Source organism: Geotrypetes seraphini, chromosome 6 (genome assembly GCF_902459505.1).
Source record: "Geotrypetes seraphini chromosome 6, aGeoSer1.1, whole genome shotgun sequence".
NCBI lineage: Eukaryota > Metazoa > Chordata > Amphibia > Gymnophiona > Dermophiidae > Geotrypetes > Geotrypetes seraphini.
In genome coordinates, this window is record NC_047089.1 from 228,411,217 (window position 1) to 228,432,802 (window position 21,586).

Consider the following 21,586-nt stretch of genomic DNA (forward strand, 5'->3'; position numbering starts at 1 on the left):
ATTTAGTTTTGATTTTAGAATTGTAATACTGTCTTGTGTTTACAATTATGTATGTTTATTTTTATGGAAACCGCTTCATTTAAAGGTAGTATTTAATTTTTTTTAATAAATAAAAAAGAAATGAACAGCATGGGACTCCACAGAGCCATGTAGTTCAAATCAGCAGTCAGACTCTGGGTGGCAGAGAATGATGATACAGGCCACCTTCCTTCCTTCCCTTCTTGCTGTGTGCCTGAAGGTGAAGAAGAGAAAACTCAGGGAAGGGCAGAGAGAGCAAGAGGCATGGGGAGAGAGAGAGAAATTGGGGTTCCTTCCTGGGAGTCTAAAAGAGACTAGAGGAGGTGAGGCTATGGGAGAGCAAACTAGGGGCCAGACAGAGAAAATTGTCTTCCAGCTAATAGTTAAAAGTACCGTATTTGCCGGCGTATAAGACGACTTTTCAGTACCTTAAAATCCTCCCCAAAGTCGGGGGTCGTCTTATACGCCGGGTACTGTTTAGAGAGCTGCACGGGGACGCCCCTAGGGTCGCGGGGATCCCGTGGGGACGCCCCCTAGGGTCACGGGGATCCCATGGGGACGCCTCCGAGGGTCGCGGGGCTCCTGCGGGGCTGGATGCTCAGTCTTCTGGATGTACGCGGCTCTTCTTCTCCCTACCTTCTCTGCTTGCAGCACAGAGCCGAACGGAAGTCTTCCCGACGTCAGCGCTGACGTCGGAGGGGAGGGAGGGCTTAAACAAAGCCCTCCCTCCCTCCGACGTCAGCGCTGACGTCGGGAAGACTTCCGTTCGGCTCTGTGCTGCAGGCAGGGCAGATAAGGAGAAGGAGAGTAGCCTCGCGGTTCGAGTGGCTACCAAGGGAGAGGGGCGGCCGCCCCGCCCCGGTTGCAGCACAGCCGGCCAGGTTCCCTTACTTTTGTGGCACTTCCCCGACCGACCGATAACAGCCCGGGTCCGACAATCCTCCCTGCCCTGTAGCCGCGAATCTAAATTACCTTCTTACAGCAGCTGTAAGAAGGTAATTTAGATTCGCGGTTAAGAGCAGGGAGGTTTGTCGGACCCGGGCTGTTATCGGTCGGTCGGGGAAGTGCCACAAAAGTAAGGGGACCTGGCCGGCTGTGCTGCACCCGGGGCGGTAGAGAAGGTGTGCGGAAGAAGGGGTAGTCTTATACGGCGAGTATATAACAAAACTCTATATTTTAACTAAAAGTTGGGGGGTCGTCTTATACGCCCAGTCGTCTTATACGCCGGCAAATACGGTATGTGCATTGGTTTCAGAGTACTGAAATGGATAACCTGGACATACAGATGGATAAACTGGACATACTGGCCTCACTTGTGTATGCTGGACACTACAGACATTTTTAACATATATTTTCCCATAGGCTATACCAGCTTTCCTTTCAAGCTAACCAGATGGCCCAGCCTGTACCTTGCTGTCTGTAAACACATGTATCCTTTGAAATGCTAACCCAGCTGGCCTTTGCTGCAAAGTTCCTGTCTCCATTCCCTGCTGGGAGGATACTTCTCCAAGGTTCTGCTGAGCTGTTATCAGTGCTATATGACTTCACATATGCAAGGCACCCTGAAAAGCCATAAAACATTTATAACAAGCAACAATCCCTGCAGGATGACGGGGGAGTAGAGAGATGAGGGAGCTTGATACTAAGACAGCACTTTTAACCAGACTGGACATTTGCTGCCTGTCTCTAAAACAAGTTATGGGAACCAAGAACAGCTGGGATGCTGAAAAGTCACCCTTGCCAACTTTCTGCATAAGACTATCTACAAGGTCACCATCCTGAAGATGTACAGCGTTGTAAAACCACAAATTAGCATCTGCAAGGTGATAAGGATCTCAGAGCTGGAGGAAGAAAGTTCACGAAGAATTCTCTGTTTCTGCTCGGGCCCCCCTCTTGGGGGGGGGGGGGAGAAGTGAGAGAGGCGTGGACTGGGAGGAGGAATAGTTAGGTATACATTTTTGTACCAATAGGGAAGTACATGACCAAAGTTCGGGGATGTGCTTTTTGGAACAAAGGAAGAATTTCTCTGTATAAAAAAAACATGCATCACAGGTAGAGCTAGAGAGATTTACTTGCTTATGCGGGTGTGCTAGCCCCCTGTTCGGCATATGGGTGTAAGTTCTACTCTCCATTGCATATTCTGAACTGACAATATATTTCTTCTGCTATGTCTTTGCTGCTGTAATTTTGTAAGTCTTTATACTAACAATAAAAATATTGTCTGTTTTGGAAAATACAATGCTGTCTCGTAGTCATTCCAATGAGGTAAACTAAGCAGCATTTACGTCAGTACATGTACCGTCAGTAAAAGGAAAAGGGACACGGCAAAGGGAAGGTGTGCTCGGATTTCTTCTTACTTGGTTTACTTCGCTAAGGCTCCCCTCTCATGAAAGCAGTAACCAAGATCAGTGCACCGGTACTGAGACTCTGAGTGAGAAATAAGGCTCAAAGAGTGCGAGAGTAAGAAAACTTTCAAATGAGTGTGACACACTCCTAATAAGTGAGACCTGGTATCTCCGATTACCTTTCTTGGCTTCCCATCTTTGGCAGGACTCGAAGGAGCTGGCCGCTGAGCTTTATAACTTCCTCAGCGTCTGAAAACGGAAGCAGCTTGGAAAGAACATCCATCTGCAGAGCAAGCCCTGAAGAATCTTCATCTGCCAAGGCCGTGTTCACAAGTTTCTTCCGCAAGGTCTCCTGCAGAGTCACAATCACAGCAGTGGATACTGCAGAGAAACAGAAGTCAATGGTGGCAGCTTAGGTTGAAAACCAGAATGTATTTGGCCATGAAAGGTAGATGTAACAAACACTACTATCAGGAAAGGACAGGGGAAAGGAAAAGCAGAATCTCATTTATCAATTTTTCAGTAGCTGAAAAAACCCACATTCATGTGGCCACAGAAAACTCATGAGCCCCCCGATGGCAGGCCAGTGATGTCTTATGGCGGTCCCTAGCTGCAGTTTGGGAAGTTCTGCTCTAGGGAGCGTCTGGAACACAGCAACATTGAACAACTTTACACCTAACCCAGCCAGGAGCTGACTACACTAGTTTAGTTACTTCTCACTTGGATTTAATACAGCCGTGAGCTGCCAGCATTAAAACAATGTTGGGATAAAAAGCTAAGTAGAAAACAAAAGTTAAATAATGTTTGAGAGTCCCAACTGTGATTAATTCTGGTTATATTATTACCATCACAAAAAGTTAAAAGTAAAAATATAAAAAGAAAATAACACGAAAAAAAAGAGAGGCATAAGTGACTAATGATAGCTCACAAGAGGCTGTTCTGACAGGAGTAATTGCAAAGACAGACAGCCGTGAGCACTTGAGGTCATCTAGCCCTTATAGTAAATAATTCTGAATGAAAAAGAATAAAGTGATATGAGTGCTATTTAAGAAAAGAATATCTTCCTTGTACATCACTCTTGAAGGGTTATTAGTCATTGACTTAGTATTTTGAGGATAAGACATAATTGGATTGTGCCAATGGATTATGAAAACATGTTGGCCTACCTACAGTCTTATCTTTAAACTGGATGACTGGCTGACTCATTGACTGCTCTATTGACTATAAATGTTATTGATTGTGTTTTCTAAAACTGATGAATGAGTGAATGTGATCCTGACCACTATTAGTCTTCCCAGTGCTGATTCATACTGCTATTGTTTGTGTAAAAGACTTCGCCTCTGTTACTGTTTTCATACAAAATAGCAGGGTAGGGTACAGTCAGAAGCCTATCCATGGAAAAGGCTCATGCATTGTCTGCAGTCACAGTCAGTTTCTTCTGCTCAATGTGATGCATTCTCAAAGCATAGATGGTAATACAGTCAGCATAACACCCCATCAATTACAAAGATTATCGGTCACTTTTTAAATTATCTGAATAAATGCCTTTTTGGTGCAGCCATATTAGAAACCAAGTCACACACTCCAAAGTGTTTATGACCAGACTGATGTATACTGTTCTCTGATGACTTACTGTCATCATATATGCTGCATCCACCAATCAGATTCTATTTCATTTCAGGATATGTGTGGCACCTGGTACTATGAAGTGTTACACAGGAGCAGTTTATGAAATAACAGTCTCTTTTAATTGCTATACAATGAAGGTTACTATTTACAATGTGGGCTTTTCTTTTAGCATTACCAGAATAAGTATGAATGTGATAAAACCCAGATTGGTTCTGCTTCTGTTTGTGTTAAGCCAAAGTTCGTATAATATTTAATTATTTTATTATTTATATACGACTTACAGCCATAAGTGGTTTATATTCAAGTACTCAAGCACTTTTCCCTATCTGTCCTGGTGGGCTGACACTCTGTCCAATGTACCTGGGGCAGTGAGGGATTAAGTGACTTGTCCAGGGTCACAAGGAGCAGCATGGGATTTGAACACACAACCTCAGGGTGCTGAGACTGTAGCTCTAACCACTACACCCTTAATCTTCCATTATCGCAGGTACAAAAAAATCAAACGGCAAGATCTCTGGCTTGAGTTTCTACTGAAAAAGTGTAAGCTAAATCCAAATAAATAAAATAAATAATGCTTAAATCATATGTATATTCACAACACTATCCATATAGGGGCCCTTTTACTAAAGTTTAGCTTGCACTAAATGCTGCTTGCCCTGGATCGGTAGCACGGAATGTTGCTACTCTTTAGTTTTTGGCCAGATACTAAGGGCCTGGATTGGCCACTGTGAAAACGGGTTAATGGGCTTGATGGACCTTTGGTGTGACCCAGTAAGGCTAGTCTTATATTTCTATATCTATAGGCCATGTGGCACTTATCCCCTCTTCTACGAAACCGTGCTAGCGGGTTTTAGTGCAGAGAGCCGCACTGAATGGCTCGCGCTGCTCCTGACGCTCATAGAGTTCCTATGAGCGTCGGGAGCAGCATGGGACATTCAGCGCAGCTCCCTGCGCTAGTGTAGTTTCATAGAAGGGGTTAGTTTTAAGTTGCTAAGTTTTAATGAAAAGAGCCCCATGGTACTATAATAAATTTAAAAGGGTGCTATGATAAATTTAAGGATGTGTGGGGGCCATTTTTAAATTATTCTAATGAATAATTTACACTTTTCCCAATTTTAATTCTTACATGTGGATCGGGGGGGGGGGTTGGATTTCTATTAATAATATATATGAATGATAAGATGTTATATTCATGTGGTATATTTTTTGTTGTATATGGAAGTGGGAGGGGGTGGGGTTATATCTTTTTGTTGTATGATATGGTAGATTTTCAAGTGATATTATATTCTAATTGTTTGATATTTTCTGTACACTTGTGAATTATAAAATGAATAAAGAATTTAAAAAAAAGAAAAGAGCCCCATGGGTAGCAGTGCTGAATATACACATCATGTGGTAATCTTGCCCGCACTCTCCATTTAGTTTAGACCTACTGAACACACCTAATAAACGGTAATTTTTAATGCCACCTTCATGGCACTCCTAACCCACCTGCTTAGAAATATAAACGGCCCAATACGAGCTATGTAAATTTATTTATTTGGATTTATTAATCGCCTTTATGAGGAGATTCACCCAAGGCAGTGTACAGCAAGTACAGTTCAACATAAAACTTGTAATTCTGAATATTAACAGCATAACAATAGTAAAATGACCAAATATAAACATAAATGAATGAGGTAAATTCAAAATCAGTTTAGAAAATATACTTATTTAACAGCACTGAAATTCATATAGCAGAAATATAATACAATACAATGTCCCAGCCTAATACTTATGAAAATATATATATAAGCACGTTATGTATTCATTGCAGGTGGGCAAATGCATAACTTACTTTGAATATTCATTCCTAAATCCTACCCACTGACTTAGGGCCTCTTTTACAAAGCCGCGCTAACGGCCCCGAAGCCCATAGAGATTTAAAGGCCTTCAGGGCTGTTACTGCAAGGCAGCCACTAGCACGGCTTTGTAAAAGAGGCATTTAGGCTGCAGCGTTTGATGTTTGTTTTCTTAAATGTTTTCCATGTGAGCAAGCCTCAGACCTCTGCAAGAAGATCAGAAATCTTTCATATCTTACATTAAACCTTTTTGGAAGAGACCCACAAACCAAACTATACCTCACAGTGAGCAGTAATTGTGTTTGTTGGAAGCCTACAGCACAATGGCTAGAGAATAGTTAAGCTGATCTGGCTGACTGGCCTCCACCACCTCTACTCTGCTCTACTGTCTGCTTACCTTGTGATGGCCGTGTAACATCTTCTTTCTCCCTGCACTGTAAGTATGTATTGATGAGAGGAAGGTAGGTGTCCATGTGTTTCTTCAACAACTTTCTCACCCCAGGGCTCAAACACCATAGTTCAAACTGCAGCAGCTGAGTTCTACTGTGCTGAATCAGAAAAGCCCCGATGGAAAGACAAGCTTCTGTCTTGTGACTGAGGCAGTAAGTGAGTACGTCCAGACCCAGCACCTGTACATACACAGGTTCTTTCTCTAATATGCACAAGAGAGCCTCTTCCAACTCCTGACTACTGGAAGAACAGAGCAGGGTTCCCAGGCCTTGGATGTGCTCTGTGCTAAAGCACATATCTTCTCTTTGTGCTAACCGTCTGTGGCTTTCAGTGAGTATCTGTACCAAAGCTTTTCCATAGGGCCTCAGATGTGTTCCCTTCATAGAAACCTTTTTGGGGCCTTCAGTGGTTAGATTTCCTTCTGGAAGTCCTAACAGAGCTAGAGTGACTTCTTTCAACTGAGCTGTGTCAAGGTACCGGTGTAAACCGAGTAAAGCCTCCATTGCCTGAGACATCTTGTTGGCCATCTTTTCCCCGTCATGTTTTCCAGACTCGAGTTCTTTCAAAACACTCTCAGCCACAGCCTCACAATACTTTGCTATCAGGTCCAGACGATTCATGTGCTGCAGCAATGGGGCAGCTGATTGCAGCAGGCCTAGGATTCTATAATTTAAGTGCGACGACAGCAGTTTCACACTGACAGGGTTTAAGGTGTGTGGAGGAAGAGACCGACGCTCTACAGCCAGAAACCAATTCTCCAAAACAGGATGTTTAAGAATAACACTGAAGATGTCCTCCAGAACCTGCGGATGAGACACAGTTACATATTCAGAATAGCATGAGAAAAAGTGCAATTGCCGCACCCCCCCTCCCCCCCAAAAAAAAAAATTAAATTCCTAATTAAGAGATGTGAACATAAAGAAAAGGGCAAAAACTGCTTCCTAAGTCAACATGTATACAAAATTTACTGGTTCCCATTTCAAGGGATTTGAAAAATGTAAAAGGCACAACCATCATTCCATATATCAACTCTACTTAGGCTTGGTGATAACTTGATCAAACTTCCAGAGATGACCTCTCACCCCACTCAGCAAACCCCTATGGAGATCTTACCTCTGATCCTTTCAGCAATTTGGCATGTCCGGTGTGGGGTCAGGTAAAATGTAGACCAAATAAATAAATAAAGTCTGGGGAATACTGCTGTAAAGGAAATATCAAAAGCTCAGAAACTTCTACCTTGTCTCCGGCAGCTTCATCTGTTGATGTGGACTCTGGGTCTATGAAAAGATCAGAACAGACAGGGTCCTCTGGGGGTTTCTGAAGTGAACCCAATTTCACTTCTTCATATCTACAGAGTAGGCAGCTGAGAAGGCTCAGGAAGAGATCCAAGACAGAAGCACCCACATCTTTCTTAAGCTGCAAGGACATAGGAATATCTTAGTCTGTCATGCTTCGACCAGTGGGTGGGGGGAAGAGGGCACAGGACAGCCTGATGGCCATTAGCACAGTTACTTACCTTAACAGTTGTTATCCAGGGACAGCAGATATTCTCAACAGTGGGTGATGTCACCGACGGAGCCCCACAGCGGACAGCCTCGCAAGCAGACTTTCTTGAAGATCTTTGTAAGAGCTTACGAGTGCTGCACTGCACATGCGCGAGTGCCTTACCGCCCGAGTGAGGGCATGTGTCTCCTGTGAGGTACCTCAGTTCAGATAACTAGCTAAGAAGCCAACCATGGGAGGAGGGTGGGCTGTGAGAATATCTGCCTGCTGTCCCTGGATAACAACTGTTACGGTAAGTAACTGTGCTTTATCCCAGGACAAGCAGGCAGCATATTCTCAACAGTGGGTGATCTCCAAGCTAAGCATAGTGGGATGGAGGGAGAGTTGGCAAGTTATGAGAAAAGATTTTGTAAAACAGATTGGCCAAAATGGCCATCCCTTCTGGAGAAAGTATCCAGACAGTAATGAGAGGTGAACGTATGAACCGAGGACCAAGTGGCAGCCTTGCAGATTTCCTCAATAGGAGTTGATCTAAGGAAAGCTACAGATGCGCCATTGCTCGAACTCTGTGGCCCGTGACTTGACCCTGCAGAGGGTAACAGAGCATAACAGAAAGAGATGCAAGCAGCCATCCAGTTGGATATGGTTCACTTCGAGACAGGATGCCCCAACTTATTTGGATCGAAGGAGATGAAAAGTTGAGGGGCTGTTCTGTGAGGTTGAGTGCGTTGCAAGTAGAAAGCCAAGGCACGCTTACAGTCCAAAGTATGGAGCGCCACTTCTCCAGGGTGAGAATGAGGCTTTGGAAAAAATACTGGAAGAACAATAGATTGATTGATGTGAAATTCTGAAACAACTTTAGGCAAGAATTTAGGATGAGAACGGAGGACCACCTTGTTATGGTGGAAAACTGTGAAAGGTGGATCCGCAACCAAAGCTTGTAACTCACTGACTCTTCGAGCAGACGTGAGGGCAATCAGGAAAACTACTTTTCAAGTAAGGTACTTGAGATAAGCCTTATCAATTGGTTCAAATGGAGGCTTCATCAATTGAGCCAGACATTGAGACATTGAGATCCCAGACCACTGGAGGTGGTTTAAGCAGTGGATGAACATTGAAAAGTCCTTTCATGAAGCGGGAAACCACAGGATGTGCAGACAGAGGTTTCTCATCAAGAGGCTGATGAAAAGCAGCAATCGCACTGAGATGGATTCGGATAGATGTAGACTGGAGTCCAGATTGTGATAAGTGAAGTAAATAATCCAAAACGGAAGCCAAGGATGTAGACATTGGTTCCATTTGGCGAGTAGAACACCAAGCAGAAAATCTAGTCCATTTCTGGCCATAACATTGCCTAGTGGATGGCTTCCTGGAAGCTACCAAAATGTCCTGTACATATTGAGAAAACTGGAGAGAATCAGTTAGGTTGAAAGGTACCAAGCTGTTAAGTGTAGAGACTGCAGATTGGGATGAAGCAAGGATCCTTGACTCTGAGTAAGCAGAGAGGGAAAGACTGGTAGAAGTAGAGGCTCCTTGGTGCTGAGTTGAAGTAGAAGGGAGTACCATGGTTGTCTTGGCCACTGAGGAGCTATCAGAATCATGGTGGCAGGTTCTGTCTTGAGTTTGACAAGAGTCTTGAGAATCAGAGGGAATGGAGGGAAGGCATAGAGAAACTGACCCGTCCAGTCCAGGAGGAAAGCATCTGCCTCGAGACACTGGGGAGATTAAATCCGGGAGCAGAACTGAGGCAGCTTGTTGTTGAGGGGAGAGGCAAAGAGGTCTATTTGAGGAATCCCCCATCGAGCAAACACTTGCCGTAGAGGCGAGGAATTGAGTGTCCATTCGTGTGGTTGCAGAAGACGACTCAATTTGTCCACCAGACAGTTGTGCTGACCTTAAATGTAGACAGCTCTGAGAAAGATGTTGTGATGGATAGCCCAATCCCACAGGCTTCAGAGCTTCCTGACAAAGGGAGTGAGGTCCTGTCCCTCCCTGTTTGTTGACATAGTACATGGTGACTTGATTGTCCGTCCAGACAAGAACTACCTGGTCGTGAAGAAGGTGTTGAAAAGCTTTGAGAGTATTGAAAATCACTCTGAGTTCCAACTGATTCAAGCAAGTCTGCTTGCGAGGCTGTCCGCTGCGGGGCTCCGTCAGTGACGTCACCCATTGTTGAGAATATGCTACCTGCTTGTCCTGGGATAATAAGTAGTATAAAGTGGAAGAAAGTTTATAAAGGTTTCCCAGCACATAGTCAATATCACAGAAAAAGTCCTTTATAAAACTGTGCAGTCATTTATGTGCATATAGGTAAGCATGCCAACCAGATGGATCATATGTATAAAATTAAAGGAGATGCCTAGTTTCAGAAGCTAATAAAATATGTGTACACGGTTATATGGGATACAAAAGTGCAAACAAGGGATCTTTTCTCCTGGGCAACCATTTTATAAATACCTGCCCAGGATCAATGGCATGCACTTTGCTGGTGCATGAGTGCACAAGTATGCATATGTTGGTTATACAATCTTATAATTTATGCACGTTCTTTAGAAATCTAGGTGTAGGGATTTACAGCAGCTCTAGGGTTGGTGTGCAAAGGTCTGCACATGCAATGCCACATATGCTACTATTTTATTAAGCAAAGTAGACATCTACTTTTCCAGGAGCAGACCTACAATAAATACAAGATTTTTATACAGTACATGCACAAAACCTTTGGAAACCACCCCTCTCAAAGAGCTGTTAAGTACACAAAGTAAAAATGCTAATATAGGCAGAGATCTCAACAGACTAGAACGGTATAGATCTAGAAGGCACTACAGGGGTCTCGCTGCCATGAAAACATTTCGCGATTTCCTCAAAATGACCCCAAATCAACTGCTCCTTCAGTTCTACAGAAGAGAATACAGCCCTATGGTTCCCAACTGTAAATTAGGACTTCTAATGCGGGTCATGGTTACAGAGCTGCTTCCCCACTCTTTGGACCTCTGTGACCTTTGCCCAACAGAGCTGTCTGAGTCAGGAAAAACATTTTTGATTCAGTTCAATTTTGCCAATTCAATCAATTTTTCGATTCGATTTCTATGATATAGCTTTAAAATTAGCTGGCAGGTTTATTTTGTAGCCTCTTCATCCAACCCACCCCCTTCCCTTTGAAACCTCACACTAGCGCTGTCAAGTGTAAACAGAACAAACACTATTAGATCTACAAAATAAAAATTATTTTTTCTACCTTTTGTTGTATGGTCATTCTATTATTCAAATCAGGTTCCAGGCTCTATTTCTGTTTGTCTTCTGTTAGTTCGCTTGCCAGAGTCCCCTGCCCATTTGACATTTTTTTCTTTCTCCTTGCTCACCATCCATCTTCCATCTCAGTACCTTCCCTTCTCTCTCCTCCTCCCTGCAGGTCCAGAACTCTCTCTCCCCTCCCATCTATCTCCAACTTCCAGTCCAGTGTCTCTCTCCCTTCCCTCCAGCATCCCCTCCACCCCATGTGACCAGCACCCTCTCGTCCTTTCCCACCAACTTCAGCCTAGACAGTCAAATCACCCCCATCATGGGTCCAACATCCTTTCTCTCTTCCTTCCAATTTCCAGCTCCCCCCACCCTCCCCGGTCCTTTGGCAACAGCAGAGGTGGAAAGCAGCATACAGTGAATCACTAACAAGACAAGGAAGATGGTAAAGTAGGATTGACTGGAAACTATTCACAAATACAAATTATCCCACTTTGGAGTGTCAAATATGAGAAAGGAGGGTAAAGGGTCTCAGAAACCAACTTGATTTAACACATAAATGTGTGATATCAAGACTAAATGGGTTAGAGTCTTAATCATTGACCCTTATCTCCATCTCCTCTCCAGTGTTTTACTTAAATCTTACTGTAATTGACATATAATTGACTTTTTCAGAAAATTTTAACAGTAAGTATTTTCACTTATCTTTAGTGTGCAGAGTGACTAGCCTGCCCCAATAGAAGCAGTGTCTCCCCCAATGGGTCTGACAGCAGTGGCAGAGGAAATAGTGCAGCATAGCACCCTACTCCACTACGTTCTCAGCCCTCACCGCCGATCTTTATAGGCCTATTCTTGGGCTGTCCCTCTGTTGGAGTCTTTCCTTCTGTTGTAACTTCCTGTTTCACCAAACAGGAGGTAACATGAAAAGGAAGGACTCCGGCAGAGAAAAAGACCGAGAGCAGGCCTGAATCGGCAAGTCCAATTTTTTTCCAAAACAAATTGATTTGAATTGATTCAGCCAAACTGATTCAGTGAATCAATTCGAATGGAGACTCAGGCAGTACTAATGCACAACAGCAGCAGTAAATACGGAATCTGTGAGTCTGGAAATGTTCACAAGGTCATGTCCTTTCCTTATATGCAGGCTTCCTGTTAACTCAGTCAGGATACTGGAGCCTGACAGCATATACTGGAACATATATAAAAAACAAATTAATTAATTACTTAGTAATAGTAGTAATATACAGATGAGGGTATGGAACGATTCTTACTTTACTGAAGTTGTCCACTGTTGTCTTGAGGTACAGCATCACTTGTTTCACAGCCAGTGGGAGTTCCCTCATTTGAAGGTGGGAAACTGCCCCCTTTAGTTGTATCTCCACTTCCTTCTGGGAGAGGACAACAGCGCCTCTCATGTAAGCAGATTGCAGTACACGGTGAAATGAAGACTCTTCTGTCTGGGGAAGGTCTGTATCAACTTGAGCCTCCTGATTAAACTGCTGAAAAACACCAAGGAGAGCAAAAGGTCAAAGCCTTCCTTATTTGCAAAACAGAATTAATTACAGTTTCCATGTATTTACCATATTGTTCATGCATACCAAAGACTAAAATGTCACATCATAAAAACATAGTGGCAGATAAAAGCCAAATGGCCCATCTAGTCTGCCCATCCGCAGTAACCATTATCTCTTCCTCTCTCTAAGAGATCCCACGTGCCTATCCCAGGCTTTCTTGAATTCAGACACAGTCTCTGTCTCCACCACTTCTTCTGGGTGCCTATTCCATGCATCTACCACCCTTTCTGTAAAAAAGTATTTCCTTAGATTACTCCTGAGGCCTATCACCTCTTAACTTCATCATATGCCCTCTCAATGAAAGAGACATTTACGCAATGGTTTCACACTTTGGTTTATAGATAAAACCTGTCCAGTGAAATCGACACTGACTAGGTAATCCATGTTTAATTACTTAAGCATGCTGACCTCACAAGCAGCTTGACTACATTGTGTTTTCAGTTAGTGACACAAAGTTAGCAAGCATGTCTTACCTGAGCCCCTTTGACCTTTGGTGGTATCCAGAGGCAGTAGAATGTGTATAATCGGCACAGCAAAGGGTGATGCATGAATCTGGTGCCGACTGACCAAAGATCCTGATCATAACACTGCAAGGTCAGGCAGAGGGCCAAGGGGTCTCTCTGAGAGTGCAAGATGTCTGTCAAAACTGCCATCAGGTAATGTACCACCCCATCTGATAAAAAAAAACACACCAATATCATCACCAAACAGAGAATCAATACAGCACCACCTCATCTGCCAAAAAACCCCAAATCATCACCAAAAAGCGAATCAATACTCTGCAGCACCCTATCTGACAAAAAACTCTAGAATCAATATAGTGCTACCCCATCTGACAACACCCCCTAATATCATCACCAGAGACTCAATACACTGCACCACTCCATCTGACAGAAACCCCTAGAATCAATAGAGTACCATCCCATCTGACAAAATCCCCTAATATCATCACCAGAGAATCAATACACTGTACCACCCATGTGACTAAAACCCCCAATATCATCATCAAACAGAGACTCAATACACTGCACTACGCCATCTACGCTTTTAGTGATTAACTAAATTCTTTGTTTCTAATCTCTCTTTAGATTATAATAAATTTTTCCCCTTTTCCCAATGTATTATTAACCTTAATTGTTTCTTTTATATTTAATTGTATTTCTTCCTGCAACTTTCCCATTATTTGATCTTGTATGTAAAAATAGTCTTGTTAGTTATGTTCAGTCATGTTATTTCATGTTATGTATTTTATGATATTTTAATATCATTATTTTAATATTTTAGTAATAGTTTTCTTAGTCATGTATGTTTCCCCTAACTTTGTAATTTTTAGCTGTACATCGCTTAGAATTTGGAATAGGCGATTAATCAAATCTTATAATAAACTTGGAAAATTGGCCATCTGACAAAACCCCTAGAATCAACACAATGTATCACCCATCTGGTGATGATATTGGGGGGGATGGGGTTGGTCAGATGGGTGATAAAAAGTGTATTGACTCTAGGGGTTTTGTCAAAGAGAATCAACACACTGCACCACCCCATCAGTCAAAAACCCCCATCACCAGAGAATCAATATTCTGCATCATCCCATCTGACAAAAACCACAGCAATGTCATTAGAAAACTCATGTGTCAATGATTTCTGCAATACTATGATAATTCCATCTGTACTGTAATCAAAAATTCTGAATAAAAAGATGAATTAAAAAAAAAAAAAAAAAAAAAGAAAAACTTATGTGAACTGGATCACTCTCCAGTCATGGTATATGGGCTCGTCATGCCACTGGAGTTTGCGCATCTCTAAGATGTCAGACTAACGATGTGCCACCCACCTGGGCAGCAGCAGATAGGCAATGTTGGAGGCAGAGGATCCTTTGATACAACAATAGTGACAACATCGAATTTACACTGCGCAAAAGAAAGGCCCGGCAATCTACTTCTGTATTCTGCCATGAAAACTTGATGATGTTTATCAAGTCGCTATGAGTCAATGGCACCTAACTGGATCACCACAACTGATACAGACTATATCACCAACTGGAGAACCAATATGCTGTACCAAACCAGAATATCAAATAAAAAAAGCAATGTCCCACTGTTTTGATAAAAACAAGATTAATCACAGAAGCAAGAAATTCTTAGAACAAGCAGTACAATATCACACCGGTCAGAGCACACAATTATACCACCATGGAACATGCCTTTGGAGTCAGCAGGGATTCAGATTCTCTAGTGAATAGCCACCCTCAGTTGCTCCATCTTTACCAAAGAAATTCAGCACAGGTGTATTTCCACAAGGCAGTCTGCAAACACATACCTTGGTCATTCTTTTCCTGGACCAACAATTTATTCCTGGCTTCCAATGCCGCAGGGACAAGGGCACTGAAAGGGAATGTGTTCTGTATCATGTCTTCACTCAAAGCAAGCCCAATCTCTTCATTTAAGCCCTCACTACCCTCTATGATCACATCTACCATGTCCAAAACATCTGCAAAAAAGAGGGAAAAAAATGTCAATTCATTAACACAGATTCTACATTCATGTTATGCACAACAAGTTTCAAGTTTAATAAATGCTCAATATACCACCTATCATGGATACATCTAGGCAGTGTACGATTAAATTAAATGGGGAGGAAAAGTAAAAGAAGAAAGACCGAGTAGAAGGGACAAAGTTTGGGAGAAGAAGAAAATACAATAACTGATAGGAAAGCGTGAGGGGGAAAGGGAAGGAGGGGACTGTCAACATAGCAGAGATCCTTTTGAAAGACAAATTGGTGAAGAGTAAGCCTCAGGAGAGAGAGACTTACTTTCAAGAACTAGAAACAAAGCTAAAAAACAACAAGAACAGGAATGATTTCATTTAGGCAGATATCAAGACATCTAGGTGGCTAGCTTTCAAGGATTAGGCACCAAGATCTTAAACAGAATCTCATACACTAAGCTCCTAAATTTAAATGTCTATTTTTCGTACCTGCTAACATTTAGGCATTTAGAAAGTGGGCAGGTGCTGATGCCTTACTCAAGAACATCAAGAGCATGGCACAGTGATTAAAGCTCCTGAGGTTGTAGGTTCAGACGTCATGCTGCTCCTTGTGACCCTGGGCAAGTCACTTAATCCTCCACTGCCCCAGGTGAGCCCCAGATTGTGAGCCCACTGGGACAGATAGGGAAAATGTTTGAGTACCTGTATGTAAACCGCTTTGAATGTGATAGTATAACTACAAAAAGGCAGTATGTACGTGCCTATCCCTTGTTGTTTTGAATTTAGGTGTCTCGGCTTTTCTGCCTAAAATCTAGGCAACTAGATCAGCTGAAAACATGTACTTAACTGAGTTATTCAGCAGTCTTTGAATATTGGCTAAATAGCAAAGAGAAATGTTGAAGAAGATACCTTTACATATGAAAAACATATATCCTTTCATGTGTGTGCTGATGGACAAAATGGTGAAATTTAAATATATCTGTTAATGTCCTTTCCTTTAGTTCTGCCAGACCAGTCAGATGATTGGGCTATGACTGCTCCCTCCCACACTAGTAGCTGATGGAGACGGAAAAAAAAGCTCAAAGCCGACAGCTCGTTTTAGAAGGGTCTGGTGCAGCAGCTCTGCAGTATCTTATTTTAAAACTAAAACAACTGAAGGTAATTAATTTTGCTCTTGGTTTACAATCACCACCACCTGGTGCACTCAAGTAAGGAGCTTCTGCTAATCAAACCCACCAAAGGAGCAACATTACTGTGGATCACCCAGTACTTTGCCCCTCAGGGTGGAACCCAGATCTTGTCTGTTCTAAGGAGAAAGGCAGAATCATTCTCAAAAGGACTATCATCCAGAGTGCTTTCAAGAATCTGACTGTGCTCCATGTCTCCCCGCTCCTGGCCAAGCTCCACTGGCTTCCGATAATCGCCAGGGTCCACTATAAATGCGCCTGTTTAACTTTCAAAATCCTACACGGTATCCTCCCTCCCTTTATCCCTCTTTCTTGGAATTCCTCAAACCCTAATACCACCAGATCCTCCCACAAATTAAAACTATCCTTCCCCTCGCTAAAAGGCATTTCCCACACAGGAAAACTAGGGACCTCCCTCCACTTCAAAATCACTGAGCTCTGGAACAACCTTACCTCCCCTCTTCGGAACTTGAACTCTCTCCAAGTTTTCCGCAAACATCTGAAAACCTGGCTTTTCTCAAAAAATGTAAGTCTCCCTCCAACTTAGGAATCAAGGAAACTCTTATATCTTGGCATCCCAAGTCCTCTAAATTTTCTTCACACTTCTACCTCTAACCCTCTGTTGTAGTTCCTTCCTATTTCTTCTACTGTAAACCGCGCCGAGCTCTACGAACGTGGAGATGATGCGGTATACAAACCTAAGGATTAGATTAGATTAGGAACCTGGGCCAATAGACTTCTCAAGAGTAGCCTACTCGTAGCTGCTATGCCAGCTCACATTTGCACCATCTGCCAGAGACAAATTCTGAGAACTAAAGCTGTACCAGACCTCTACAAGGGGAGTGAAGTCAGCTTCGACTATCTTTTCTCCATCTTTATCTGCCAGAAGAGGAACATAGCCAGACAAATCCAGATGAGTGGACCAGGATGATAAGACATGATTAGAGGTTGCATCTCTCTATCGATGGATAGAGTTCATAATTACCGGCTGTACCTTTTGTCAGAGTGTAAATGGGCAAAATGTCATGATTTCAGACTGGATTAGCCCTTAAAAAAATTCCTATTTGACAATCACAATATTCCCTAACTCCTATGGAGCCCATTTTCAAAATAGACACTTGGACGTCTTACTAGTCAACATGTATAAGTGGGCATTTTTAAAATTGACTTTCCAGACACCTTTCTGGTTGTTTTGTCGCCAATGCGTCTAAATCTTAAGGGAGCGTTTAGAGGTGTGTTTTGGACAAGCTTAGGGCGGGCTTAGGATTTGGACATTCTGCAGGGATAATCAAACTTTTAACAAAATGTCCAGGGCATCATTTAGACATTTGGAGCTAGACCTGTTTTAAAAATGAATAAGGGTCAAAAAGGGGCCCAAACTGACTAGATGACCCCCCCCCAATGGTCACTGACTCCCCTCCCACCAGATAGCCACACTGACAGCTGAGCACAGCAAGCAGAGCAGAGGGGCACTCTAAGGAATACTGCAGTGAATGTCACATAAAAAGTACCAGGTACACGTCACTTTAACTTGCTTCTAATGTATGGTGAGCCCTTCTAAACCTACTGTACCTACATAAAGATGACACCTGCAGGCCTAAGGGCTATTTCTGTGGTACAGGTGGGTACAATAAGTTTAGGGTAGGTTTTGGAGGGCTCACCATATAATATAAGAAGGTTACAGTGACATGGGTGTCTAGGACTTTTTATGTGACATTCACTGCACTACCTCTTAAGCATGCCCCTCTGCTCTGCTTGCTGTGTTCAGTTGTCTGTGGCCAGTTTGCTAAGAATGCTGGCTGCTTGGGTGTCAGAATAGTTTGTTTAATAAGAGCTCTTGAAGAGTACACTTGTTTGCCTATCCCTCAATAAAATCCTGTCATTACAAAAGGTTCCTCGACAGAACCTTTTCTTTTCAGGCGGCCACATTGAATACATGGCTTGCCAAAATTGCATTAGAAGCTTCCTCTTATCTTGATTTTAGAAAACAGATAAAAACTCAATTAGTCAATAGACTGGCAACCTAATGTATCTTATTACTTACTGTAGGAATGTTACACATAGGAAACACACACACGCAGTCTTAGAGTCGAGAAGGAGGCGCTCCAAATGAATGGTCTCTCCTCCTTTTTATTGAGAATCATAGCTCCATTACTTAGTTAATACTCTACAAGGTTATAATTTCATAATGCATTTACAGTGAGGATTAGACCAAGGTAACTTATTGTTTATCTATTTCATGTGCTTCTCAAAGCTACTATTTCACGTGACATATAAATACATAATAACAGTTACAATAAAGTGATTCCCAATGTGTACATTTCTGATATGTCTCCAATCTTACTATGGCATGTGACAGTCCAAAGGTTATAATGCATACTTCTTAAGCTTTCTTGATTAGCCTTAAGTCAAGGCCTGCTCAGGCAGTCTGATTGTTGTCCATATAAGGGATGCTTAAACAAGAAAAGGAATACGGGTAAATGTGTGTCAGGTTAATACATAACAGGAAGGGAGGAGGAATGCCTCAGCATTCTGTCACAAGGTACAAACCTTGTCCTTGCTTAGAATGTATACGTGACAGGAGGGAGAGGGAATGAGAGACAGGGCCTCAAATCGCCAATCTACTGACGGCATCCCTCGACTACAAGACTTTTCGAAAATAAATAAAGACCATACTCTTCAAGAAAACTCTGAAAAAATAAATAATACCGCAAGTCTCAAACTCCACCTCTCACTAAAGCCAACTACCCCAAACAAATAACCTTACCCATTTCTTACTCTTTTTGAAAATGACCAATTTTTTTTATTTATTTATTTTTTGTAAGTTCTTGTTGTAATACATCTTGGATAATTCTTTTGTAATCCGCCTTGAACTGCAAGGTAATGGCGGAATAGAAATCCCTAATGTAATGTAATGTAATGTAATGTAATGCCTAGATCTGTACACAGGGCTTGGATCCGTACACAGGGCCTAGGGCAATGTGCCGACCTGGCCTGGTTCCCAACTGCCTGTGTACTTGACCTTGCCTGTGTTCTGATGCCCTGGATCAGAACTTATCAGACCTCCATCCCTACAACTTACTTATAATTTTTATCTCATTTTAAATTGTTTGTATCTTCCCACTGTAAGCTTTTAACTTTGCTGAAATTTTAGATGATTTCAATTTTAAATATCTATTTGTACTGTATGTATAATGATTGATTGATGTGAACCGACTAGAACTCCCGGGTATGGCGGTATATAAAAATAAACTATTATTATTATGTTTTTGTGCATTTTTTTATTTTGATTAAATACACACAAATGCAAAAGTTTTTGCATTTGAAAATGGTCAAAAAATATAGACTTACTAAGGGCCAAAACATCTAGATAGGTAATTTTCAAACATAGACGTTTTCGCTACTGAATTTCTGGATTTTTTCCCAAAACGTCTAAACTCAGATTTAGACATCTTTTCAAAAATGCCCCTCTATTTGTCCTGTTTGTCTGTTTTAATTAGATTGTAAGCTCTACTGAGCAGTGATTATCTCTTACATGTTTAATGAACAGCACTGTGTACATCTAGTAGTGATATAGAAATTATAAGTATTGTGGTCTAAGAAAGGGGATTAAGATTTGGATATATTATAATAATTTTATTTTTGAATAATTTTCCTTCTCTGTGTTTCATGCAGCAAGATGTATTCTTGTGAATTTTATTTGAAAGTTATAAATAAATAAATTAAAAAAAAATAAATTATAAGTAGTAGTGGTTGCTTAAAATGATAGAATAAACATAGCACACTGATTTTACTACTCCCAGCTGACTGTGACTCCAACTTGTACTACCATCACTGCACTAGACAGGTACAGTGACACGATGACAGCTCATACTTACCATCAATATGTGAAATAGGCACACTTATGTTATCTGAATCTTGATTACTCGGGCTGGCCTGAAATGTGCTGGCCTCATTGACAAAGTCTGCGGCTTTATCAGTATATGGATAGGGGTTTGCCACTAATTTTGTTAAAACCTAAAAACAGGAATTTAAAGATATAGTCAGCCTAGCACAAGAAATAGTGATTAGAAGCGTTTATGATATATTTGCTCCAGGGACTTAGGATTAACATATAAAAAGCCTGCAGCATAGCAAACTCTTAATGGTGTCTAGCAATACAGCTTTCATATTTTTTCCAATTCTTTATTCATTTTTTAAAAACTTACAATAAGTGTAACAACATTTATAGCATTTTAAACTAAAATACAAAACTTAATATTCTGTTAAACTCCATATCAGAATTTATCCCCCTAATCAATTACATTCTTTAAATTCAAGAAAACCTACCAGAAACCCCATTCCCATATACCTTATTTAATGTTCAAATCAAAAAAACTTTCCCCCCTCCCTCATCCTAGATGTGCATTTTTAAGGGGAAAAACAATATTCAATCATTACAATATTTTGTTAATGACTCCCAAATCTCCTGAAATTTTCTAAAATTCCCCTGCTGTATGGCTTTCATATTACAAAATTCTCCCAGTGAAAATCAGATAGTGTTCATCTTATACGCACTTTCACAAACTGCTGTAAATATACTTGTTTTAAGTTTTTATTGTGATATTTTTACAATTTTATTTTATTATTATTGCAATCCTAGATTCTCATATCTTTTTCTTGCATTGTTCACTTGCTCTGAACTTAATTTTAGGAATAAAGTGGGCTATAAATAACCATCATCACCTCTGATCCCCGAGATCCAGGGAGGGGGGGAGAGGCAGGAGCAAAGCTTACTCACTTCTGTTTGTTGCATCTATCTTGACTTCTTGCAACAGCCTTGCAGTACTACACAAGCACCACAAGCTGCGTTAAGAGGTTGTGGCAGCCATTTTCTTGAGGTAGCCATAATGACACGAAGAGAGCAAGTTCTGTTTCTGTCCCCATTGCCCCCACTGGATCACCAGGGATCAGAAGTAGGCCCTGGGGGCCTATCAAGACCAGGAGAGGTTGGGGTGATGTTCTGAGGGAGGGGAGAGGGGTCTATGTCATGGGCTAAGGAGAGGGTGAATGGGATTAGAAGGGCTGTTGAGGGGGCTCAGAGGGGTAATAAAAGCAATTTGAAAGTTGTGTGGGTCTCAGTTGATATTCAGCTGGGGCCCACAAAAATTGCGTTATGCAGGCACTGCTCGAATATTGGCCGGGACTCACATAAGTTCCAGCAGCCTCTGCTTCCATAATTAGCCCCAGATGTTCAGTGCCGGTGCCCACATATGATACAAAAATGAATATCCAAGGCTAATTTAGCTGGCCAAGGTCACCATTTTAGTTTATATC

The 21,586-nt window shown here is 41.8% G+C and overlaps 1 protein-coding gene across 3 annotated transcripts in view; it reads right to left on the bottom strand.

The window, feature by feature from the left end:
- Positions 1–21,586, bottom strand: part of URB1 (URB1 ribosome biogenesis homolog) — a 152,823-nt gene that overhangs the window by 70,062 nt on the left and 61,175 nt on the right. For 2 of the 3 annotated variants that reach the window (XM_033949918.1, XM_033949920.1), the window contains 7 exons: positions 20,149–20,287; positions 14,917–15,087; positions 13,071–13,270; positions 12,295–12,522; positions 7,520–7,699; positions 6,231–7,086; positions 2,543–2,744 (listed from right to left, as the gene is read on the bottom strand). In XM_033949918.1, coding sequence (XP_033805809.1) covers positions 2,543–2,744; positions 6,231–7,086; positions 7,520–7,699; positions 12,295–12,522; positions 13,071–13,270; positions 14,917–15,087; positions 20,149–20,287 — 1,976 coding nt within the window. The remainder of the gene's footprint in view (positions 1–2,542; positions 2,745–6,230; positions 7,087–7,519; positions 7,700–12,294; positions 12,523–13,070; positions 13,271–14,916; positions 15,088–20,148; positions 20,288–21,586) is intronic. The other variant, XM_033949919.1, reaches the window with a different exon arrangement.